A 26,457-nucleotide genomic window follows, 5' to 3' on the forward strand; every position below is an offset into this window, starting at 1 on the left:
AGAGACTTAGGGAGGCTGAAATGTTAGAGTGAAGTCATTTAAGGCCTGCTCGCCCACACTGGGAGGGTCCAGAGGACATACCTTTCACTTAATATTTTCAGAAATAAATTTGTGAGAGGAGCCCAACACCATGGAAGGGCTCAATGATGGCCCTTCTCTGGAGGACAGATCTTTGAGTGGAAACCACAGCCACTCAATTGGGAAACTTAATGAAATAGGAATATGTGGATCCTAGGGTGACAGGGGCCAAGTGATGGCCCTTATCCACAAAAGCCAAGGGAGGCATGGTTACCATGATGAACGGGAGAGCCAAAGTAGAATCAGAATAGTCAGGCTCATGCAAACCTATGGTCTTGGTGAGTTAATCATGATGTTCCTACAAGTGAAAGAGGAATTCTCTCTTGAGCTAAATAAGCAGAAAAGTTCAAAGTCAAATGAACAAAAGTCACTTGACTCAAATCAGGAAATGAGTCACAGCCACTCAATCAATTCCCAGACTTAAGCCAGTTTATAGACCCAAAACCCCTTGAATGAATGGGAGGTTAAGTCCCCTTGAGGAAGGACCCTGGTAGACTAATGAAAATGTATACAGTAAACTTTTCTTCCAGCCTTCCCCAGACGGACCTGTGGCCTTTTCAAAGGGTAACTGGACATTGAGGGGAAGCAAATAATCATACTTTCTGGAGACTACCAGACAGTGGCTCTGAACTGATACTGATTCCAGAAGACTCAAAGCATCACTGTGGCCCTCCAGTTAGAGCAGGTGCTTACAGAGGTCAGGTAGTCAAGGGAGCTTTATCTCAGGCCCATCTCACAGTAGGTCCAGGGCCTCTCTGTACCCACCCTGTGCTTACTTCCCTAGTTTTAGAATGTGTAATTGGAACAGATATATTTAGCAGCTGGAATCCTCACATTGGTTCCCCACTTGTGCAGTGAGGGCTATTATGGGAGAAAAGGCCAAGGGAAGCCACTCGTACTGTCTCTACCTAGGAAAATAATAAACCAAAAGTAACACCACATCCCTGGAAGAACTGCAGATACTGCTGCCACCATCAAGGACTTGAAGGACGCAGTCCTTCACACCACATTCTCACTCAACTCCAGCTGACCTGTGCAGAAGACAGGTGGATCTTGGAGAATGACAGTGGATTACTTCATTGTAAGCTTAAAGAAGTGGTGACTCCAATTGCAGTTGCTGTACCAGATAGGATTTTGTTGCTTGAGCAAATTCACACATCCCCTGGTACCTGGTATGTAGCTACTGAGGTGGCCAATGCCTTTTTCTCCATTGATGTCTATGAGGCCCACCAGAAGCAGTTTGCTTTCAACTGGCTAGGCCAGCAATTCACATACACTGTTCTCCCTCAGAGACCTATCAACCACCCAGCCCTATGTCATAATTTAGTTTGCAGGGATCTTAATCAGCTTTCCCTTCCACAAGATATCATACCGGCCCACTATGTTGATGATACTATGTTGATTACATCTAGTGAGTTAGTTATAGTAACTACCCTAGGCTCATTGGCAAGACATTTGTATACCAGAGGGAGGGAAATAAATCTGACCAACATTCATTCCTACCTCTGAAATTTTTAGGGAACCTGTGGTGTGGATCATGTCAAGATATCACTTCTAAGATAAAAAGTAAGTGGTATCTGGCTCTCGTACAACCCAGAAAGAAGCTCAGTCCCCAACGGGACTTTTTGGATTTGGGAGGGAACATATTCCTCATTTGGTGTGCTACTCCAAACCATTTACCAAGTGACCTGAAAAGGTGCTACTTTTGAGGAGGCCCAGAAGAAGAGAAGATTCTTCCCCAGGTCCAGCCTGCTGTGCAAACTGCTCGGCCACTTGGGTCATATGATCCAGCATGTGGAGTGGTGCTTCAAAGTCTCTACAGCAGATAGGGACACCATTTGGAGACGCTGTCAGGCTCCTATAGGTGAATCGCACTGTGGTCCTTTAAGATTTTGGAGCAAGGCTATGCCATCACCTTTGGAGAACTACTCTCTTTTTGAGAAAGAGCTCTTGGTATATTATAGGGCCATAGTAGATATGAATGCTTGATGATGGGCTTACCAAGCTGCCCATCATGAATTGGGTATTATCTGAGCCAGCACACCATAAAGTGGGCCTGAGTAGTAAAATTTCATCATCCAATAGAAGTGATATATACAAGTCAGGCGTGAGCAGAGGAGCCTCATGGGGAGTCCCCTGTAATCAGATGATAGGGGAATAGAAGATCCGGGCCTGGTTTACAGATGGTTCTGCATGCTATGCATGGACCAACTGTATGTGAAGAGCTGCAACATTATGGCCCTTTGCTGGGACATTCCTGAAGCACAGTGAAGAAGGAAAATTCTCCCAGTGCACAGAACTTTGGGGAGTGCACTTCATTGTGCACATTGCTTGCAAGGAGAAATGGCCAGATCTGTGATTACATACCAATTCATGGGCTGTGGCCAATGGTTTAGGGACATGTGAGGAACATGTGAAAATCGGTGACAAAGAAATATGGGAGAGGAATGTGGACGGGCTTCTCTGGTCAAAAAACATGAAGGTATTTGTGTCACACATGAATGCTCACCAAAGGGTTACCTCAGCAGAGGATTCTAATAACCAAGTGGATAGGATGACTCATTCTGTGGCTACCAGTCAGCCTGTTTCCCTAGCTACCTATCACCACCCAGTGGGCTCATTAACAAAGTAGTCATGGTGGCAGGGCAGAGTTGACAGTTATACGTGGGCTCAGCAACATTGACTTCCACTCACCAAGAATGACCAGGCTATAGCCACCACTAACTGCCCAGTCTTCAGTGGCAGAGACCAACACTGAGCTTCCAATATGGCAATACTTCCTGGGGTGATCAGACAGCTTCCTAGTGTGTGCATCAGAAGGTGATTCATTACACTGGACTGCTTTCAATATACAAGGTAAAGCGTTTTATTCCTATAGGAGTAGACACCTGGATGTAATCTGCCCCCCACACCCCACCCCACCCCACACCCAGTACTTCTGTGAAAGATACTATCCATGGACTTAAAGAATGCCTTATCCATCAGCATGGTATTCCACACAGCATTACTTCTGATCAAGAAATGTACTTCATAGAAAAAGAAATGCGGCAGTGGGTCCATGCTTATAGAATTCACTGGTCTTACCATGTTCCCCACCATCCTGAAGCAGCTGTCTTGACAGAACAGCCATTTGAAGACTCTGTTATAGTGCTAGCTGGGTGGCCATACCTTGCAGGATTGAAGCAAGGGTCTTCAGAAGGCTGCTTACGCCCGGAATCAGTGTCGAATATATGGTACTATTTCTCCATACCCAGGACTCAAGGGTCCAGGAACCAATGTGGGAATGGAATTAACCACACTCAGTATTAACCTTAGTGACCTACTAGCAAAATTTTTGCTTCCTATTATGATTTTACACTTTGCTAGCCTAGAAATCTTAGTCCTAGAGGGGGAAATGCTTCCACCAGGAGATATAACAGTGAGCTTATTAACAGAAAGTTAAGACTGCCACCTAGACAATTTTGGTTTCAATGCCTCTGAATCAATGAATGGAACTATGGTGATGACTGGGGTGATGAGGGGAAATTGGACTACTATTCCACAACAAAGGTAAAGAAGAGAAGGTCTGGAACACAGGAAATATCTTAGGGTATCTCTCAGTATTACCATGCCCTGTGATTAAGGTCAATGGCAGATTGGATTGGCCCAGACCCTCCAGGAATAAAGGTTTGGATCACCCCCATCAGATAAAGAACCATGGTTAGATAAAGTACTTGCTGAAGACAAAGGAACAAAATGGGTAATAAAAGAAGATGGTCATAAATACCAGCTACAACCATATGAGCAGTTATAGAAACAAGGATTGGAATATGTCATGAGTATGTCATCCTTATTTTGGTATATTTTTATAATCATATTTCTTGTCTTTTCTTGTTATTTCCTCTTATTCTACCATGTAGCATAAGGCACATTGAATTTATATCATAATATCTCATGATTAATTTCCCATTATAGTGTTCAAGTTACCAGATTTTGAGAAGAATAAATATCACCCAAGGACTTTGCTTCCTCTTCTGAGCAAAGGGTAAATATAGAAATCTCCATAGCCTCTTGGTTTTGTCTCCCTGGGTAACTCTAACACAGGAACCGTCCCAGGATGGACTGTACACAAAAACCAGAGACCTTTACAAGGGTCTGGGAACCAGGGGCTGGACGTAGCAGTGGCACCACTTACCATCACTCCCTATGACCCCCCTGGTGTTTTCTACTTCCTGTCCCCTGCAACTCTGGGCTCCGCAGAGTCACCAAATGGGTCATATTTTTGCCTTGGGACAAAGCTAAAGTCCCAATGGAAATAAAAGCTGCCTCCTGGGCATTCGGGGATTCTTGCATCCCTGTTGTAGCAAGAAGAGGTCAGTCTCGATGGGCATAGCTGAGCCTAATCATAGGAGGTAGGACAAGTGTGTAGAACCCAGGTGGTCTCAGGTGTCTCTTCTTATTCTCTAGCTCTATTGTGACTGTGACTGGATAGATTCAGCAATCCCAGCCTGAGAAAGGCAACGTGATCAGACATTTGGGGACTTTAAAGATAAGGACCTGGGTAATGACACAGGGTGACTATCCAACCCAAACCATCAGAATGCTATCTAGAGATGTGGGAAACTAGAATGCATAGTGGAGAGAGGCAGTAAGAATCAACCTCAGCTCCAAAACCAAACACAGTAGTAGGGTCCATGTTTCATCCCACTAACTTCCCTCTTCTGTGGTTCCCCACAGGCAGAGGTGCCTGCCAGAAGCCCAGAGAAGCTGTTTTAAAACATAGAAAGAAAAGCTGATCAGAGCAATGTAAAGGTCAGACCAGAATTTCCAAATCAGCCACCTTCATTGTCCTTCCAGGAAGGTCTTGCTGACCAGCTGCCGGAATTATCAGCATAGAGCCTCCAGATATTAGCTCTTTGGGGTCAGCCTCAGTTGCTGAGGTGCATGGCCAAGCGCTTACCCTTCTTGGGGCACCCACATCCAGAGAATGGGCAAGGGGAAAGTATGAAGACCAGGCCATTTTAGCCCAATTCAAGACTAGTCTGTCAGGTAATATTTATGCCAGAGCTTGCTGCCAGGTTGGCCAAGACTAAAATGGTAGTATTATTTCCATCTGTACAGCTAACTTCCTCCGCCCTTTCTCTCTAAACTCTAATTCCGTGTCTGCTGCTGGAGAATTCAAACTACACCATGAAGTAGCTACTGAAAGCATCTTGCAGCCACAGGGCCAAGGGAGGAAAAGAAAGAAGTTGCTTCCTTCGAGTGCTGGTGGTTTCAGGAGGTCCTCTGAGAGCAGGGCCCAGGACATCTACAGAAAGCAAGTGACCAGGTGCTGCTGGTGCTCCAGCAATGCAGAGGAGAACCACACTGCTAACCCCAGAGATACCACTGTGATCTCTCAAAGCATCAGTGGTCAGCTGCTGCTTGTACTTCTAATGAAGAATGAGGGTGGTTCTAACAGAGTCAACGAAACTGGAATCCAAAACCACGCTTGGCTACCAACATGACAGACTAACTATTGGCACACTAGAAGGTAAACTCCCTTCTCTCTTCATCCACCATTCCAGGCTACTTTTACTGGCCCCCCTTTGGCGCAGCTCCCCAGAAAAGAGCTGGAAAAACAGGAATAGGGTATATAGCGGCACATCTTGGACATGACATATTAAGAGTACAAAGGTGGGAGGATATTTACAACTGGTAGACCTTAGCATACAAATGTGACTTTGCCATGCCTTTGCTCAGGAAACATAAAGAGATGACTTCCAGAGGGAAAAAATGAACTTTTAATATTGATTAACACACTGAAGAGTAAGTTAAGAATACGATAGGAATCCTTCAGTGAAATATTAATGCCTATGACCCTGCCATGAGAGATCCTTAAATTTTTCTTAAAGCAGTCAGACATGCCTAATGCTCCTCTACTATTTGAAAGAAAAACTAGGGATTTCTTTATTTTTTGTGAATGAAGCAGGAGCCTTAGTAACCTTCTTCCTCCACCTCCTCTTCTTCCATTCCTTCTTCTGTCATCATTTCTGGCTCCTTTTTCCTTATACTCTTCTTACAAAGCACAAGGAAGAAACATACAAATGAGCAAATCAAAGGAATAAGCCACAGTTGAGTTTTCTCTTTTTTTGTCTGTTCTGCCCCTTCTGCCTGTTCTGGCTTATCTGCCTCATCTTCCTCGTCATCTTGGGAATTACCAGGTGGGCCACTACTATTACTACCTCCATTGCCTTCATCCTTGCAGTAAGGAGGTGCCCATCCAGGGTTGCAGTGGCACTGTTGCTTATTATTGCAGATCCCCTTCATGTGGCAGGTCTCAGGATGACAGGTGTGTGACAAAGGAACCATACTGACACACCTGCTATCAATACATATCTTTTTTTGACCACACATTGTGCCATCTTTCACCTGACCGATATCAGGTATGGACATTCCTATGTGATAATCGGTGCCCCAGCAAGTGGTGTCATTGACGTAAAACTGATACACTGTGGAATGTTCAATCAGATTAGGAATTACTCGCACATTTTCACACTGAACTCTCCCACACAGGATATCAGAGACTGCACATTTTATGTACTCTATGTTGCTGATACCACAGTGACCAAATCGATTTCCTTGGGTGTTGATTTCTTCGTAGCAACTCGGAGATGCACTCCTTGCATCTTTGCCAAAAATCTCCCTGCACTGTTCATCATGGTTAACACAGTTCTTTTTATAGCAGTAGGCACTGTCACTACAGGGAAGCCCATCCTGCACATATACATCTTCTGGGCACTGATGCGATGTCCCATTGCACCACTCTGGAAGGTCACATTGATTGATCTGTTTTCTGCACAAAGTCCCTGCTGACCTGACCTTGCATTTTTTGCAGCAAGACCCAAAAGCACAAGCAGCTCCAGGCTTCAGAGTGCAATCTGGCAGACAGCAGCGATCACGTGCACACTGGCCTATGGTTCCACAGTCACACTCTTCTCCTTCTTCGACCACTAGGTTCCCACAAGACTTGATCCTAACAATATTTGCTGGATTTGGAGGAGAGTAAAGACAAACCCCACTCCTCATCACATTGTTCCAAAACTCGGCATAACTACAATTGCTGAATTTATTTGTTACCACTTTGGCAGGATACATTATGCAAAACTGAAGTTCACACACACAAGATTGATTATCATGCAGCATACCTAAATTATGACCAAGTTCATGGGTAACAATAACTGCAGAATCATACAGACTATCATCTTCAAAAGCAGCAACTCCACAATTAAGAGGATACTGGCATACTCCAGCAACATAGGCAAGTCCAAGCTGCCTGCCAAATGATTTCTTTACCAAAAGATGGGCTGCATCATGTGGCAGTCGGTTATCAAGGTTAAAAAACTTCCAAAGAGCAAAATCCTCCAACATTTTATCCATGTTATCAGTGGCAATTAGGTTTCCTTCAGTCCAGATTTCAAGCCCAGTTAAAATTACATGAACATCCAAAGGGTGATACAGGCTATTTATTATGTTGACAACATTAGCTATGTCATTTTGTACTACTGACACATTGCTTCCCGAGTGAATGAATCGAAGATTGTCCACAACCACTACCAGCTCAAGAAACCGCAAGTGGGTCCACCAGCCTGTGTAAGAACTTTGCATCAGAGTGAAATTATGCAACTCCTGCAACTCCAATTGGCGTGCTATTTCCTCTTCTGTTAACCCACATCTCATCCGTGGGAACTGAGTATCATCGATGTCTATTCTATACACCCGGTGTTCAAATGTGGCAGAAAACCTAACTGGTTCAATTTCATAAGCAAGATCATTTATCTGTAGTATTCCTCGAAAACCTCCAGAACAGGTACTGAGGGCAACCAGGGACTTGGGAACACCCTCTACATAGCCATGATAGTAGCAGTCATCAGGAACAAAAGGCTGATCCTGCTGGAGGGAACGCTGGTCTGTGTAGATGAACACTGGGAGGGGTCTGGAAACTAAGAACTTCTTGACCTTCATGTGGGCAATGTGTCTTTGGCCCCCAAATCGCAGGCTATAGGAAAGCCAGCCTGGAACCTTTGCATTTCTGCCCCAGCCAGTCACCTTCAAGGGGATCACCAACTCTGGGGAAGAGAAGTGCTTGGAGGGCCTGGCCTGAGAGTGACCAGAAATGAACAGACACACCCCAGACCAGAGCAGCAGAGGAGTGACTCTGAAGTGCACCAGGGCCTCAGCCACAGTCATTATGGAGCCACCTGCTCAGGGCAGAAGAGGGCGGGGCATCAGGCACTGCTGGTCTGGCTCCTCCCTCTGAGCTGTTGAGGGTGCAGGGATGGCCTTTATGGATCTGTGTACTGGAAGAGCTGGACCATCAAAGCCGCAACGCTGAAGTGAAAATAGAAGATCTAGGATAGGGTGGTTGGGGGAGAGAGGGCAGGGGAGACAGGGAAAGAGAGGGAGAGAAAGTGATTTCAACTGGGACAAGGCTTGAATCAATAAAATTCCAGAGATTGTCTCATATCTACGTAAGGGCAAGGGATAAGGGAAGAGCAGGTTTACAGGGAAAGAAATGAAGGAAATTCATCATAGATGGGTAATTGTTGGATCCTGTTTTAATATAAGGACTCATTAATATACTATTCTCTAAGCATGTACACTGGCATGACATTTTTCATGCTAAAAAGATTGACATCTGACTCCTAATTACTCCTCCACCCAAAAGTCTACTGGTACTCTGCTACCTTCAGTAAGCATGTAGACAGCCCATCCAAAACTCACCGTTTTTTGGTTTCTTTATTCAGACAGTTTGCTCCATCTCCCCCTTCTTTTCTATAGACGTCTTATCTAGCTCCCATTCTGCTTGAGGTTAGAAGTCAAAGTAAGTCTCACTAAAGGGACTCATGAGTTTTGGGAGTCCCCCCCTCAATCCAGACAAACATGTATTTTATAACACACACTTGTCTGCAGAAAACCCCTGGACATTCCAAGGAAGGCAGCTATATTGACAAGGTAATAGGAATGAGGCTGTTATTTGGGGACAAGTCAACAACCCAGTTGCCTCTAATCACAGCATGGAAGCAGCAGCCTTCTCTGCACCTAGCCCTGTTGCATCATGTTCTCAACCATAAGAGACTCACTTTGGCTGTGTATAGATATATTCCATTCTATATTTTACATGAATGGCGAGTTAGCTGAATTCTCTAGAGAACGTTAGACTGAAGAATTTAAATCTAAAGTATTCAGAGATCACAATTTGAATGGACTTACTTCATACCTGTTGAAAACACAAATTTTAACTCAAGTAAAAGCTAATTTTGTTCATTTTCTGACATTCAGTTAAAAGTATCAATAATTTGCTTAACATTTGAAAACAAAAGATTAAAAAAATTGGAGACACGTCAGAACATACACTGGTGGCCTGAATATTCTAAACACAGACACAAATGGGGTCAATCGTAGAGAGCATAAGACTACTCTCGGCATTACAATGTCAAGAACACCCGGATACTCCTAGATACTTTACCAGAACTAATGGATAGCTACTGGAAGCCAAGAATACTAGATGAAACTTCTAGGGGAAAGCATCTCTGATATATGTCAAATCCTAATGACCAGATTTCCTTTCCATGTCTCCCTTCATGATATCCTTGGTATCTGCTACAGATTTGGGGATACTATGATGGAAATGTGTGAGGTGAAAGGGGACTATTAAAAACGAAGCATTATAAAGAGGAAAATAACTTATATTGTTATTTCATCAGAAATAGGATGTGGTAACAAGAGAAAATTTCATTGCCAAGGATCTTTAAGTCATACCAGTCTTTGTCACTATTGTACCATTAATTACGTTGAACTGGTGTCACTCCAAAACCCTTCCTCTCTAACATTACCTGCACTTCAAGTAGTATCAGAATCTTCCTCAGCATCAGTAATTAACTCTTTCTTCTATTCCCAGCAGCTACTTCAAACTCCTCAAGACCTCTATCTTGCCTCGTCTCCACTCACTCTTGCTGCTAAGTCGCTTCAGTTGTGTCCGACTCTGTGCAACCACATAGACGGCAGCCCACCAGGCTCTGCCGTCCCTGGGATTCTCCAGGCAAGAACACTGGAGTGGGCTGCCATGTCCTTCTCCAATGCATGAAAGTGAAAAGAGAAAGTGAAGTCGCTCAGTCGTGTCCGACTCAAGGCGACCCCATGGGCTACAGCCCACCAGGCTCCTCCATCCATGGGATTTTCCAGGCAAGAGTCCTGGAGTGGGTGCCACTGCCTTCTCCACTTACACTTACTTACTTCATTCAAAAGTGTTTGGTAGAGTTGGTTAAAAAAAATAAAAACAAATTGATAGATTCTGCTACCAATCTGCTATATTTTTACTCTGATGAAGACTCATCCTTTGCTGTTGCATATAAAATACCTTAAACATCACACTGTATGTTTTGGGAGAAAAATTAGCAAAGTTACACTCTGTATTCAGTTTCTCCTTGCTCACAATGAGGTTTAATAGCCAAACAAGTGAAATACTACTTCTCTCCTAAAGATTTTAAATCTTCCCGGCTAGTTCTTAAAAACTTATATTTGAGCCTTGAGGGAAGAAAAAAAAAGGATTATTAAAGTCCTTGGAGAAAGATCAGTTTTATGAATAAAAAAATTTTATGAATGAAAATACTAAAAGATTCAGATTTCAGTTAAAAATTCACTAGATTAATATCTTTAATGAAGTTTTTTTAGGTGCCAAATAGCCATTCAAATACCTTTTAATTATAGACAATCCTTTGCAAATAAGCAAAGGACATCCAAATAAATAGATGATGTACTACATAAAGAAGGAAAGTAAATTATCCAGTCTTGTTTTTAATTAACCACTTTTAGCACTAGGAATTTAATCCAGTAAGTCTGACTCAAAAGCCTATGCAATTCCTATTATTAAATAATTCCATTTAACTAGGGATCACTGGACTACTAATGCACAAACATGAAGTCTGTGTTTTTAGATCTCAAGATTTAGAACTCTACTTTCTTAGAATAAAATATCTTTCCATTATGTTTTCAAAAGAAAATACATTTTCACCAAAGAGAAGCATCCTGAAAAGCTGTGCAGTTATAATTTCCAGGGCACTGCACTGAAAAGACACTTTAAAAAATCCAGAGCATTTATTTCTAGCTGTCTTTTCACTTTGCCATGTTGTACATACCCCTCCCAACAATTATGAAGACCCTTCTAAATGTCTTTTTTTTATTCACATGTGCATATGGACCAAAGTATTATAAGTGTGATTTCATGTATGAGGGAGTTCTTAAAGGTACATACCATTAGTTACTTTTCCTCCCCCAAGTCTGAGTTCTGAAACTGCTCCTTCATTGACAGATGGGCAGCAGTTACAGTAATCGGCAATTCCAGGAAGCATCATATGTTGTGATCTACATATCAGCAGGTCAAAGGTGGTGCACTCAAGCATTCTGCTTACTGAAAGAAGGCATTTCGGGGATGCAGAGAGCCATTGTAAATCTTACTCTTAGTCACAGCGAATTCAGAGTTTCTTACACTTAGGTCACAAACCATTCAGGGTCATGAGAAGAATGTAGTGAGCCACAACTAAATAAAACAACAGAAAATATCAGAGAGTGTCACACAAATCATTTATCACCTCCTATATATTACCTGTCACCACAGACGCTATTAGCAGAACTCTGCTGACATAGCTTTTACTGATTATCAACTATTTTCTGAGTCCTAAAGCTAAAGTTTATACTTTTTCTATGGAGCTAGAGATGGGAATCTGCACATTATATTTCCCCATTTCTAGCTGAATTCCTGAAGAGTGCTGTCAAGAAAAGCCTGAGAGGGAGAATAAAAAGCCAAAGGGAAGGACGAGGGGCTCTTGCTGTTTGCCTGCTGTTACTGGCAGTGACTTTCCCCCTCCGCCCTGAATGGTATCTTGCTCTGGTGATGAGAATGTTACCACATTCCCAGAACCAGCTCCATCAATTCCTACCAAAGGCACCTAGTGGACAGTGCCCTCTCCCCAGAGGGCTCAGAACCAGATGTACAGAGCTATCTTCCAGTAGTGTGGGCAACCTATACCAGCCAGCCAGTATCTCTTTCTCAGATGTTTCAGGCTATACCACAAAGGTCCCTGATACAGGCTTGATAGCTCCATGAGAGGAGTAACCCTCTGTCTCTGAGATCTGTGTCAGAGTTCTAAAGGACCTTCTTCCAAGTGCCTAAGGAACCAGTACCAGCTCAATATTACCTAATAGGAAGTACAGCTATCAACTCCACACAACTTTTCTGAGTTCCTAAATTACCAGCATCACCTGGGCTGGTAATGCTCTATCTTCTATTGTCCAGGTTCAGACCTATGAGGCCACTGTGAGAGCTTCTAGGTTATGAAAACCCCAATCTCTTCCCTTTGTTCCCACAATCTTAGGGGTGCAACTCTCTCTGGTAATTCATACTCCTGCATACCTCTGTGTTCCCTTTTTACCTTTTCAGCCCTCTAAAACCTTTTCAAGAATTCCTTATAATAATTACTCTTGGTGGGTTTTTCTTTTCTGGACTAGATCTTGACAGATACAGGACTTGGTACCAAGAGTGCTGCCAAGAGAGATAGATAAAATGGGTCTCTGGGATTCGCTTAGGTATGTCCATGGCCTTAACACACTGCTGAACTCCTGTTGAATGGGGGATGGGCTCATAATGACATCACAATTAGTTAAATTTCTACTCAGTGTTGATTGTGATGAAGTGCCCTATTGAAGCTAGTGTGTGGGGGACCAAGGGAGGGCTGTGATGATGCCTAGAAGTATCTCAAAGACTGAGGGGTGGAACGGGTGTACTAAATTCTAATGGAGATTTTGCACAATGAGGCTCAAGGCTCTAAGGTTTCAGCTCAGATTGCTGATAACAGTAGACTTAAAAAAAAAATCTCTCCTTTAGCCACAGAGCCAACTTCAAACAAAACCAAACTTTAACTGTGGAGGTTCAGAATCACAGCATAAGTTGAATATCGAGATTTGCCAAGACTGTAGTGGGAAATCTGATTGAGACAAAAAAAGCAAACAAACTTTGACCTTGATAATGGGAGTTCCAGGTGGACTGGATTGGTTCTGAGTATCTAGATCCTCCCAAGTACCCCTGACGCTCCTTTACCAGGGAAGGTGCCTAGAATCCTCTTGTCTGAGAAGCCTAGCCACCTCTAGCTAGAGACCCTGTAATTATCTCAGCTGGGGAAATTATCCCGCTAGGGCATGTCTAATATCCTCAAGACATACTCCCACTGCCCTTTATTGGCTCTAAATGCAAATCAGAATCTAAATTTCCTCTGAATTGAGAGGAAAGAACTTCTACTTTAAATTAATGACAATAGTTTACTAATTTATACTGGCAAAAGAAAGGAAATAAACCATATTAATAGCAGAAAAGATGAAGTTGTTACAGAGATAAAGATATATTTAATATGATAAAATTCAGCAGGAGTTTGTATCTACTTAACAAATAGCTTTGAAATATATAAAACGAATACCAACAGAACAAAAAGGAGTAGAAAAATTCAAAATCTACTTGTGTTAACATACTTTCTTTCATCAACAAATACATTAGACCAAAAAAAAAAGTATAAGATTTAAGCAAACTTAATCAAATTAACCTAATTGAAACAGGCTTCCCAGGTGGCCCTATGGTAAGAACCCACTTGCCAGTGCAAAGACATAAGAGACGTGGTTCAATCCCTGGGTTGGGAAGATCTCCTGGAGGAGGGCATGGCAACCCACTCCAGTATTCTTGCCTGGAGAATCCCATGAACCGAGAAGACTGGCAGGCTACAGTCCATAGGGTTGCAAAGAGTCAGACATGACTCAAGCAACTTAGCACACAAGCACACACATGATATTTACCAAAATAGACATATCTACAGTCATAAAGGAAGTCTTAACAAATGCGAAAAATAACTGCATAACATTCCTTACTTGCAGAATTAAAACTGTATAAAGAAGAAAAAAAAACTAGAAAATAGTTATTTGCTTCAAAGTTAAAGAACAGCCATGATCCAAGCATGGTTTAAATGTATAACTGAAAATATTTTGGTCTGAATGAAAATATAACATATTACATTTGTAGAACGGAGTTAAAGCAAAAGCTTACATGAAAATTTCTGGCTTTGGGGATACATAGAAGGAAAGGAGAAAGACTAAAAATACTTTGTATAAGATATAATGTCACAAAACTTGAAAGATAACAGCTAATCAATCTTTAACAGCAGAATTAAAAAACAGAATACCAAAGACATAAAAAATAAACACTAAAAAGAAAATTAAAGCCAAGTTCCTTGTAAAGAACTGATAAACACCTACCAATGATGATCAAGAACTACACTGGAGAATCGAACTGGGGTCTCCTGCATTGCAGGTAGATTCTTTACCAGCTGAACTACCAGGGAAGCCCATCTTTTCATAAAGACATAAAAAATAATGAACATATAAACAACTTTATATCAATAAATTTGAAAATTTTAGCAATATGGGAAAATTCCTTGAAAAACCACACTAACAAAAGTAACAAGAAAACTAAATGGATCTATATTAATTAGAGGTTGGATCTATAGTAAAAATATAAATTAAAAATAATATATCTTTTCACAAAACCCCTAGTACAGTGGAGTCTTCCAACTGTTTTTGGAGGTAATACAAATGACTGAATAGTAATAAATCAGAGATTATCCTTATCAAGTTTTATTAATAAAGCTTCAACTGCTTCAACAATAGTAACCTGAGAGCAACTGTTTGAATCTGGAGGAATTACAAATATCTGTGCTATGATAAAACCTTTAATTATACTGGGATAATATACCAATTACACTTGTATTTAACTCACCTGTTTTACGTGTGCAAGTGGGTTGATCTTTAAGAGTTACTATTGAGTTTCCTAAACTAGGCAGCAGTGATTGTATTTACACTTGCTGTTTCAGTTGTGATTTCTTTACTAAATAAGCCAAACCTAATATGAAGGTAATTATGCAAGGCTGAAGCAAAAGATAAAATATGTGGATATTAAAAAGTAAAGAAAGTAGTCAATGCAAACATTATAAAAATAAATCATATTAAAAGATGACAAGGTATTGACAGTAATAAAAAGGTATAAATCAAGTAGAGAAACATCCAATATGATAAAAAAAAATAGGGACCATTCCACAGTGCTTTATATGCACATAACAGCATAGCTTCAAAACATACAAAGCATATGTTGAGAGATGAGAGATCATGAAGCAAGAGTTGAGATAAAAAAAAAAAAAATCCAGGATCATACTTGAGCAAGTTTACCAAGAGTAAGCATGCAAAAAAAATAAAGACATAGAAGAATTAAACAACATTAATCAAATTGACCTTGATACATATAAAATACCATACTCAAAAACTGTAGAATACACATTATTTTCAAATGCATGTGGGACATTTACCAAGATTGACGATATCCAAAGCCACAAAGCATTTAAGCAAACTTTAAAACATACAAATTGCACAGCGGATGTCCTTTCAATTTCCACTCTGACATGCAAAGATCTTGCACTCTCATTCTCACAAAAAGAAAAAAACTAAACTGAAAAGCAATGAGTTTTCTTCTGTTCAGTCACTCAGTCATGTCCGACTCTTTGCAACCCCATGAACCACAGCATGCCAGGCCTCCCTGTCCATCACCAACTCCCAGAGTCCACCCAAACCCATGTCCATTGAGTCGGTGATGCCATCCAACCATCTTATCCTCTGTCGTCCTCTTCTCCTCCTGCCCTCAATCTTTCCCAGCATCAGGGTATTTTCAAATGAGTCAACTCTTCACATCACTTGGCCAAAGTACTGGAGTTTCAGCATCAACATTAGTCATTCCAATGAACACCGAGGACTGACCTCCTTTAGGGTGGACTGGCTGGATCTCCTTGCAGTCCAAGGGACTCTCAAGAGTCTTCTCCTACACCACAGTTCAAAAGCATCAATTCTTTGGCCCTCAGCTTTCTTTATATTCCAAATCTCACATACATGCATAACTATTGGAAATACCATAGCCTTGACTAGATGGACCTTTGTTGACAAAGTAATGCCTCTGCTTTTGAATATGCTGTCTAGGTTGGTCATAACTTTCCTTCCAAGGAGTAAGCATCTTTTAATTTCATAACTGCAATCAGCATCTGCAGTGATTTTGAAGCCCAGAAAAATAAAGTCAACCACTGTTTCCCCATCTATTTGCCATGAAGTGATGGGACGGGATGCCATGATCTTAGTGTTCTGAATGCTGAGCTTTAAGCCAATTTTTTCACTCTCCTCTTTCACTTTCATCAAGAGGCTCTTTAGTTCTTCACTTTCTGCCATAAGGGTGGTGTCATCTGCATATCTGAGGTTATTGATCTTTCTCCCAGCAATCTTGATTCCAGCTTGTGCTTCCTCCAGTCCAGAGTTTCTCATGAGGTACTCTGCATATAAGTTAAATAAGCAGGGTGACAATATACAGCCTTGATGTACTCCTTTTGCTATTTGGAATCAGTCTGTTGGTCCATGTCCGATTCTAACTGTTGCTTCCTGACCTGCATACAGGTTTCTCAAGAGGCAGGTTAGGTGGTCTGGTATTTCCACCTCTTTCAGAATTTTTCACAGGTTTTTGTGATCCACACAGTCAAAGGCTTTGGCATAGTCAATAAAGCAGAAATAGATGTTTTTCTGGAACTCTCTTGCTTTTTTGATGATCCAGCGGATGTTGGCAATTTGACCTCTGGTTCCTCTGCCTTTCTAAATCCAGCTTGAACATCTTGAAGTTCACAGTTCACGTACTGTTGAAGCCTGGCTTGGAGAATTTTGAGCATTACTTTATTAGCGTGTGAGATGAGTGCAATTGTGTGGTAGTTTGAGCATTCTTTGGGATTGCCTTTCTTTGGGATTGGAATGAAAACTGACATTTTCTAGTCCTGTGGCCACTGGTGAGTTTTCCAAATTTGCTGGCATATTGAGTGCAGCACTTTCACAGCATCATCTTTCAGGATTTGAACTAGCTCAACTGGAATTCCATCACCTCCACTAGCTTTGTTCATAGTGATGCTTCCTAAAGCCCACTTGACTTCACATTCCAGGATGTTTGACTCTAGGTGAGTGATCACACCATCATCATTATCTGTGTCGTGAAGATCTTTTTTGTATAGTTCTTCTGTGTATTCTTGCCACCTCTTCTTAATATCTTCTGCTTGTTAGGTCCATACCATTTCTGTCCTTTATCGAGTCCATCTTTGCATGAAATGTTCCCTTGGTATCTCTAATTTTCTTGAAGAGATCTCGTCTTTCTCATTCTATTGTTTTCCTCTATTTCTTTGCATTGATCACTGAGGAAGGCTTTCTTCTCTCTCCTTGCTATTCTTTGGAACTCTGCATTCAAATGGGAATCTGTCTTTCCTTTTCTCCTTTGCTTTTGGCTTCTCTTCTTTTCACAGCTATTTGTAAGGCCTCCTCAGACAGCCGATTTGCTTTTTTGCATTTGTTTTCTTGGGGATGGTCTTGATCCCTGTCTCCTATATAATGTCACGAACCTCCGTCCATAGTTCATCAGGCACTTTGTCTATCAAATCTAGTCCCTTAAATCTATTTCTCACTTCCACTGTATAATCATTAGGGATTTGATTTAGGTCATACCTTAATGGTCTAGTGGTTTTCCCTACTTTGTTCAATTTAAGTCTGAATTTGGCAATAAGGAGTTCATGATCTGAGCCACAGTCAGCTCCCGTCTTGTTTTTGCTGACTGTATAGAGCTTCTCCATCTTTGGCTGCAAAGAATATAATCAATCTGATTTCAGTGCCGACCATCTGGTGATGTCCATGTGTAGGGTCTTCTCTTGTGTTGTTGGAAGAAGGTGTTTGCTATGACCAGTGTGTTCTCTTGGCAAAACTCTATCAGCCTTTGCCCTGCTTCATTCTGTACTCCAAGGCCAGATTTGCCTGTTACTCCAGGTGTTTCTTGTCTTCCTACTTTTGCATCCCAGTCCCCTATAATGAAAAGGACATCTTTTTTGGGTGTTCTAAAACTATTAATAATAGACAGATCAATAGACCAGAACAGAAAGACTAGAAATAGACCCACACAAATATGGCAACAGATTTTTGACAAAGGTAAATCACTGGAGAAAGGGTAGACTTTTTATATACAGTGCTGGAACAACTGAATGGAAAACAAAAGAACTTAATTTCATATCTCGCATCACATACAAAAAATAGTGTAAAATAGACCAGAGACCAAAAACTATAAAACTTCTGTTAAGTAAACACAGGAGAAATCTTTTAAACTGACAGCTGAAGGTTAAGCAATAATTTCTTAGATGTGGCAGTGAATAAAAAATTCATGAAAGAACAAAGTGATAAGTTGAACTTCATCAAACCTACAAGCTTCTCTTTAAAATATTTTATTAAGATAATTAAGAGACAAGCCACAGAGTGGGGTAAAATATTTTTAAAATGTACATTTTCTAAAGGACTATTCAAAATATATTTTTTAATAAAACATCAAAACTCAGTAAGAAACAAATCCTCAAGAAATAAGCAAGAGATCTGAACATATACTTTACCAAAGAAGGTACATGGAAGGCTAATAAGCACAGAAAAAGATGCTCAACATCACTAGTAATAGGAAAATGCAAAATTAGCCACAATGTATATCACTATACACTTATTAGAATAGCTAAAATTTAAAAGACTGACCATACCAACTGATGGTAAAGATGCTGAGGGATTAGAATTCTTACATATATACTGCTGATGGAAATGTAGAATGTTATAACCACTGTGGAAAACAGTTCTGCAGTTTCTTAAAAAAGTTAAACATTCAACTACTATATATCCAGACATTCCACTCTCAAGTTTTTACCCAAGAGAAAAGAAAGCCCAGGTTCATACAAAGATATATACATGGAGGTGCATAGCAACATTATTTGTTTAATAGTCAAAGTGGAAATGAAAAAAATGTCCACCTATTGACCGGAAAACAGATAGCAAATCATGGTGGTTTCAGGGATATACACATATATAAAAATTTAGTTAGTTATATTACAGAAATCACAAGTCTGTGTGCCCAACACACAGTGAGGCCCATCAATACTAAACATTAGAGTTTGGAAGAGAGAAAGGTTCTTTACAGATTCATACAAAGAGATGGGTGGCTCATGCACTGAGAACCTCAAAGTTACTGAAAGCTTCCAGCAAGTCCATGTGAAAGCCAAAGGTGAGGGATGGGTGTGGTTAGTTATTGCAGACTTCTCGGTGTCAGGTGCTTTGTTCTTGAGGTCCGGTCACGGTCAGGTAATTATGTTCCTGTAAATCTCTACCAGATGAATGTTACTCTCTGTCCTGACCAGAAAGGGCAAAGTCCCAAGGCACAACTTTCACCCTCCAAGGTCCCAGCCCTGGCTAAGAGGAGGCGGATCTCAGTTGGCGGCTCTTTCAGGGCCAGGTATCCACATCCTGCCCACTTGTCATGCCTGAGGGAGCCAGGCATCCAGCTCAACTGCCCCTCAGTCTCCTCAGACTGCCCAAATGGGGAGACCAGGTCTCACAGACTATGACCAGATAGATGGCCACTACTATTAGGTCACAGAGACAGGGATGGGGGAAGGGGTTCACTGCTGCCTCAAGGCCTGGACCAAGGCTAGCGGAGGGCCTTAGTGAGGGCTCTGGAGCCCTGCAGGACATAGGGCCGTCTGTTCCCTGGGCCCTCCAGCTCACCTGCTGGCCCAAGGCTTGGGTGAGCTGGAGGCCCTCCAGGAGAAGGCCTGGTTCTGCCTCTTACCTCACTCTCCACCTGATGACCACCACACCACGCACCATTGACTGAATCACTTTCCCCAATGGTCCCTCACTGAGATACAAGTGGCAGGGCCCACTGAGAACCCCGAGCAACGGCTGAGCAAGACCCGTCGCCTTAGTTACAGGGTGCAGACTAGTGAGGCACAGCAACGGCTGCCTGCTAGGAGCTGTGCCCACTCTGCTCTGCTGCCGTCACACAGTAGTTCGCTATAGAATAAGCAAACTGCAATAAAGCTGTTTCATTAAAACAAAACTTAAAGGGGTGAAAAATTATACTGTATTAAACTATTAGCTCTGTCTCTCTCTCTCACACACACACATATACACACACTCTATTTACTCTTTACTGAAGGAGTTTAGCAAAAATGCAGTTAATACCCTCTTAGGCTTCCTCACGGAAACAGACTTAGGTTATATCCCTTTTAGGAACAGTCAGCAGCTGGCTTTAGTAAAATTTTATCAGCCCATGGTGGGAACAAGTTACTGAAAATTAGTTTTGCCTATTTGTTCAGGACCAATACCAAGAAGTGAAACAGGCTTGATCTCTCCATTTCCATAGCCTCTTCCAGAATGCTGACCCCCTAAGCTTCTCTCTTCCAAACTAAATTCCCTTCACCCCAGCGTACCCTTTTGCTGCCCTCTTCCCTACACCTCCTCACTCCTCCCCTCCCAGCGGCTTCAGTTGCCTGCTCAGTTTCCTCTTGTTCTCACTCTTTTTCCCTGTACTTCTCCCTCTGGCCAGCTTTCAGACCCTGGAACCCCAGCTGCAGCTCCTTATAACGGACCAGCACTGAGGAACCGCCCCTTTCTCAGGGCCAGGGCGGCTGCCGCCCAACCCAGCAAGCTGGGTTCCTGCCTTGGAAGAGGGTTTGCTTAGGAAGCAAATTTTCGTACTCAAGTCTCCATCACCCACCTTCCCAAGACCGCAGAGAGCTGCGCTGTAACTCTCCGAAAGGCCGCCCATGATGGACAGCGGTGGGGCCAGGCGCGCCTGCGCCCTCCGGCGGCTCGGGCTGCAGGTGCTCCTGGCCCGCCCGCAGGCTCCGCGCAAATCCGGCCCAACTGGCACCAGGGCCCACCCAAAGTGGGGCTTCCCCAATGTCCCCAGCGCACGTGCAGCCTTCGAGGGTGGCTCAGGGTCTGGCCTCCAGCTGCACCCGCGTCATTCGTCTACAGCCTAAGAAGCTCTTGGTTTCCAGACAACTACAGGGAGCAGGGTGGGTTCCAAGAGAATTAGCCCTTCATCTGGGATAACTGCTACTATCATGGTTACATGAAAGGGCTCCCAATTCTCTGGTTGTCCAGCATTGGGGAACCTTTCGAGGGATGCCACAGATAAATGACCTCACTTACAAAACTGAGCCCTGAAGCACTCTACCACATTTGAACACCAGTTGTTAGATAAGATGCTAACAAGGGTCAGTTTTCATGAAATGCAGCTTCGAGGAAGAAATAACTGTCAGAAGCTGGAGTTCAAGGCAGAGTTTAAAACTGCCACAATGCCACAAAACTGCCATTCCCTTGGCTACTGGACTCACTGGCCCTTTGTGGAGTGTGCTTACGGTGGTGGACAATCACAGTTTCAATTATTCAAATGTCTCCAAGGCCACAGAAGATATATTAAATGTGCCTAATGTAACAGATCCAATCTGTCTACAGCTATGTCTTCATGTTTCTGTAATTGGGACTGAGATTTGGAACCACGGGAATCTTATTAATGTCAACCAAGACATGAGTCAACTTCTTGACAGCTTCAAGTGAACTGAAGTGTTCATCTCTACCCCCATTTGCCACGTTTCTGGGCATCTGTTTGTGTGCAAGGACTTTTCTAATGTATTTAAGTTGGCTTGAATCTCAGGGATATGCTACCATCATTTTGGGCTAGCAGTTTATAAATGCCTCAAAGGTAAATCAATTGCTTTCATTTTGCAGTGGTCATTGTTCAACAAGTGTCATAATCTTGGTATGTCTTACACATAGGAATTCTGTTTATGTGAGAAAAAACATTGCATCATGAATGCCTATAATACAAGTATCAGTGCTTCTGGCAACTGCTGCTATGGAAGTTACTTTAACCTCATTAATTACAAGGTACTCTGTGTGATGAATACACCAGCTTCTCAAAACATCAACCATCAGAATAATGTCATAACAAGGAAGCGGAAGTTGAAAAAGTATGCTGTGACTGTGGATCAGAATGTCAGTGCAGAAAGGATCCTTGTGTATTTCTTGTAAATTGAAACCTTGGGCAGGCTGCTTTTGGATCTTGCAATGTAAAATGTAAGTTTGCTTCTCTTGGAATGCTCTGTAGAGCACAAGAATGTAACCTTCCTGAGTGGTACAATGGAGGTTCAAGGTGACACCCTGACGATTTCTATGTGCAGGATGGGATGTCTTGTGGTGACATTTTGTGTTACAAAATGTGTAACAACCACAATAAACAAGGTCAATACATTTTTGATCAAATGGCAAGGAGTGCCCCCTGAGCTGATACAAAACAATTAATGCACAAGGAGATAGTTGAGGCCAATAAGGTGTGGAAATTCAACATACAAAAGATGTCTTCCTTCAAATGTTTTGTGTGAAAGAGTACAGCATGAATATATAAACAATTCCCAATCTAAAGTAACACAATGCCATAATTGAGATAACACTGCTAAAGGTATCAAGTATCGGGAAGCCAGCTACCACTTCAGGAAGGATACAGTTGATATTGGAGGAGTAAAAGATGGCACGCTGTGTGCTCCAGGCAAAGTGTGTATAAGAAGGAGATGTGTCAGTTATTTGACTCTCAACTCTGTAAATTAGAGAAATGTCATTAACAGAGGAGTAGGCAATGATAAAAGACATTGCAACTACTGACTGGAGTATGCTCCTCCCTATTGTGACTTTACAGGCCTTGGAGAATGCAAAATAATGAAGCTTATAGATAATCAGAAGAGTTCATTTTCATAACTGCAATGTAGAGAAAAACCTCAAACAAGACACAAAAAAAGCATTAATAAAGGAGGAGACTGACAAACTAAGCTATGTTAAAATTAGAAACACTTGATCATTTTTCAGTTCAGTTCAGTTGCTCAGTCATGTCCAACTCTTGGCGACCCCATGAAATGCAGCACTCCAGGCCTCCCTGTCCATCACCAACTCCCGGAGTTCACCCAAACTCATGTCCATTGAGTCAGTGATGCCATCCAACCATCTCATCCTCTGTCGTCCTCTTCTCCTCCTGCCCTCAATCTTTCCCAGCATCAGGGTCTTTTCAAATGAGTCAGCTCTTCACGTCAGGTGGTCAAAGGATTGGAGTTTCAGCTTCAATGTCAGTCCTTCCAATGAACACCCAGGACTGATCTCCTTTAGGGTGGACTGGCTGGATCTCCTTGCAGTCCAAGGGACTCTCAAGAGTCTTCTCCAACACCACAGTTCAAAAGCATCAATTGTTCGGCGATCAGCTTTCTTCACAGTCCAACTCTCACATGCATACATGACTACTGGAAAAACAATAACCTTGACTAGATGGACCTTTGTTGGCAAAGTAATGTCTCTGCTTTTTAATATGCTATCTAGGTTGGTCATAACTTTCCTTTCAAGGAGTAAGCATCTTTTTAATTTCATGGCTCCAATCACCATCTGCAGTGATTTTGGAGCCCAAAAAATTAAAGTCAGCCACTGCTTCCACATCTATTTGCCATGAAGTGATGGGACCGAATGCCATGATCTGAAAGTTGAGCTTTAAGCCAACTTTTTCACTCTCCTCTTTCACCTTCATCAGGAGGCTCTTTAGTTCTTCTTCACTTTCTGCCATAAGGGTGGTGTCATCTGCATATCTGAGGTTACTGATATTTCTCCCGACAATCTTGATTGCAGCTTGTGCTTCTTCCAGACCAGCTTTTCTCATGATCATTTTTTTTTTCCCTCATGATCATTTTTAGGTCACCATTAAATGGTAAGAAGGCAAATACGAGTGGACTTACACTCTGGCTTTAAAAATACATTTAAAAACAATACATGTAAGGACTCTTGTCCATGCACACAAAGGACTCTTCTGACTTTGGGAGACAAACAGACAAAACATACTTCACAAAAATGGACACACTTCACAAAAAAGAATATTCAAATAGTCAACAGTCACAGGAAAGAATGCTTAATTAACATCACTAAATCACCAGGAAATACAAATTTCAACAAGATACATAAGATGGGTGGTAGTGGCACTGTTCAGTCACCTAGTTGTGTTCGACTCTTTGTGACCCCATGGACTGCTGCAAGTTAGGCTTCCCTGTCCCTCACTATCTCCCAAAGTTGGCTTTTCACATCAAGTGGCCAAAGTATTAGAGTTTCAGCTTTAGCATCAGCATCAGTTCTTCCAACGAATATTCAGGCTTGATTTCCCTTAAGATTGCTTGGTTTGATCTCCTTGCTGTCCAAGGAACTTTGAAGAGTCCTCCAGCATCACCGTTTGAAAGCAACAATTCTTTGGCACTCAGCCTTCTTTATGGTCCAACTCTCATATAAGTACATGACTACAGGAAAAACCATAGTTTTGACTATATGGATCTTTGTCAGCAAAGTGATATCTCTGCTTTTTAATATGCTGTCTAGGTTTGTCATAGCCTTCCTTCCCAGGAGCAGTGTCTTTTAATTTCATGGTTGCAGTCACCATCTGCAGTGATTTTTGGGATAGCTTTTAATATATACAGAATAAACTGATACGTGTGTGGACGTACGTGTATTCATTCATGTCACACACACACACATACACAATCCTTTTCTTTCTTTTTTTTTGGCCATGCCATGCAGCATGCAAGATCTTCCTTCCAGAACCAGGGATCGAACCCATGCCCCCTGAAATGGCAGCAGAGTCTTAACCATCAGGTCACCAGAGAAGTCCCAGTATATATCTATTTCTTAACTCTATCAGCTAAAAGAGCCCAGAAGCCATGGCACCCCAGTAGCAAATGCACACACCGAGCACACAGATCTTGATTTCCAAATATATCCTCTATTAAAAAGAAGGAGGGATCCTTCTAGGATCCTCTAGGATTTCTGAGATGAACTTGGGATATCTTATTGTGCGAAAACATAAAAGAAGATACTCAAGGAATGACAGGATGATGTCAAAAGGACCACAGGAATCAGTTTGAACCAGTTCCCATTGGCCCAATATAGGACAATTTGAGCATCAGTATAAATTAATGATAGTGAAGAAATACAACACATTGAACAAATGAGATTCCAGGCATCTATAGTGATATAAACAAATAAGTACTGGCGGTGGGGGGGGCGGGGTGCAGGTGCAGCTGTTTTATAACAGAAAGCCAAGTAGTAAACACAGAAAGAAAGAAGAAATTAGAAAACCACCATCTGGCAACCGTAATAGTAATAAATGATTCAGGTAAGAATGATCAATGAAAGCTGCTGGACGGTAAAAGTTTTGAGGAATAACATGGTATTTACAGAGCCTCACATTACTTCCCCACCCCCTCCCCCACCTCATGATACTTAAAATGATGAAAAGAAAAATTCTAACATTACAGTGGAGTACCTGACAAACACTACCTTAACTAAGTATTCCAAGTTACCACCACCAGCAATGGAAGTGGTATGTTGTTACTACTGGAACAGCAAAATAAAACCTTTGCGAAGAACACCCTGGCAATATGGACTAACAACAACAAAAAAGTACAGATTCGAGGGATTCTACTGCTGTGAGTCTATACTAAGGAAATAAATGCTAAATGTAATCACTGTGTGCGTGCGTGCATGCTAAGTTGTTTCAGTTGTGTTCAACTCTGTGAGACCACATGAACGGCAGCCTGCCAGGCCCCTCTGATCCTGGGATTCTCCAGGCAAGAATACTAGAGTGGGTTGCTGTGTCCTCCTTCAGGAGACTTTCCCGACCTAAGGATTGAACCTGTGTCTCTTGCATCTAACCAGCACTGGCAGGTGGGTTCATTAACACTAACACCACCTGGAAGCCCCCAAATCACTAGTCTTATTTAAATAATGCAAACTGGGAAAAACTTAAGTACAACACAGGGAGAGCTTAAGAAAAGACATACAATCATTCACAGGAATTATTCAGTCAATAAACTATAAATAGTCTATAAAAACTAGGTAACCATGGCATAGTGCATACAACAGACAAAACATGATAAAGTAAAACAGTATGAACAGAAAAATTACAAACTATTGTTTTAAAAATATCTCACACAGGAACTTTCCTGGTGGTCCAGTGGTTAAGACTGTATGCTTCCATGCCACGCAGTGAAGCAAAAAAAAAAAAAAAAAAAGAATCTACACATAGAAAAAGAAGACAAGGAAAATTCACAACATTGCTACGGTATTTGTGAGACAGTGGTTTCGGTGAATAAGGTTGTTTTCCCTTTATCTTTCATTTTTTTATTTTTATTTTTTTATTATTTTTTTCCCCTTTATCTTTCACATTGTAACTTTACTATTTTAATACTGAGGAATATGCAACTAATAGAAAATCAGCTTAGTTGCTACTTTAACAAAAATCCTTTGTGTTCGCAAAATGTACCTGGAAATATTTCAGAGGGAAAATGGGGGGGGGGGGGGGAGGAGTCAAGATAA

At 41.8% G+C, this 26,457-nt stretch overlaps 1 protein-coding gene across 4 annotated transcripts; it reads right to left on the bottom strand.

Moving 5' to 3' along the window:
* Positions 1 to 5,691: 5,691 nt before the first annotated feature.
* LOC110130400 (disintegrin and metalloproteinase domain-containing protein 20-like) lies at positions 5,692 to 26,362 on the bottom strand. 4 transcript variants are annotated; one of them, XM_020882373.2, is made up of 4 exons: positions 12,528 to 13,163; positions 11,351 to 11,635; positions 8,821 to 8,898; positions 5,692 to 8,447 (listed from the first exon to the last, which is right to left on the bottom strand). In XM_020882373.2, exon 4 carries the CDS (start codon positions 8,284 to 8,286, stop codon positions 6,034 to 6,036), a length of 2,253 nt encoding a protein of 750 aa, XP_020738032.1. In that variant the 5' UTR covers positions 8,287 to 8,447; positions 8,821 to 8,898; positions 11,351 to 11,635; positions 12,528 to 13,163; the 3' UTR covers positions 5,692 to 6,033. The 4 variants fall into 4 exon arrangements, with proteins under 4 accessions (XP_020738032.1, XP_020738048.1, XP_020738014.1 ...); XM_020882389.2 differs by lacking the exons at positions 8,821 to 8,898; positions 12,528 to 13,163 and adding an exon at positions 14,912 to 26,362; XM_020882355.2 differs by lacking the exon at positions 8,821 to 8,898.
* Between the last annotated feature and the right edge of the window lie 95 nt (positions 26,363 to 26,457).

Source organism: Odocoileus virginianus, chromosome 6, assembly GCF_023699985.2.
Source record: "Odocoileus virginianus isolate 20LAN1187 ecotype Illinois chromosome 6, Ovbor_1.2, whole genome shotgun sequence".
Lineage (NCBI taxonomy): Eukaryota > Metazoa > Chordata > Mammalia > Artiodactyla > Cervidae > Odocoileus > Odocoileus virginianus.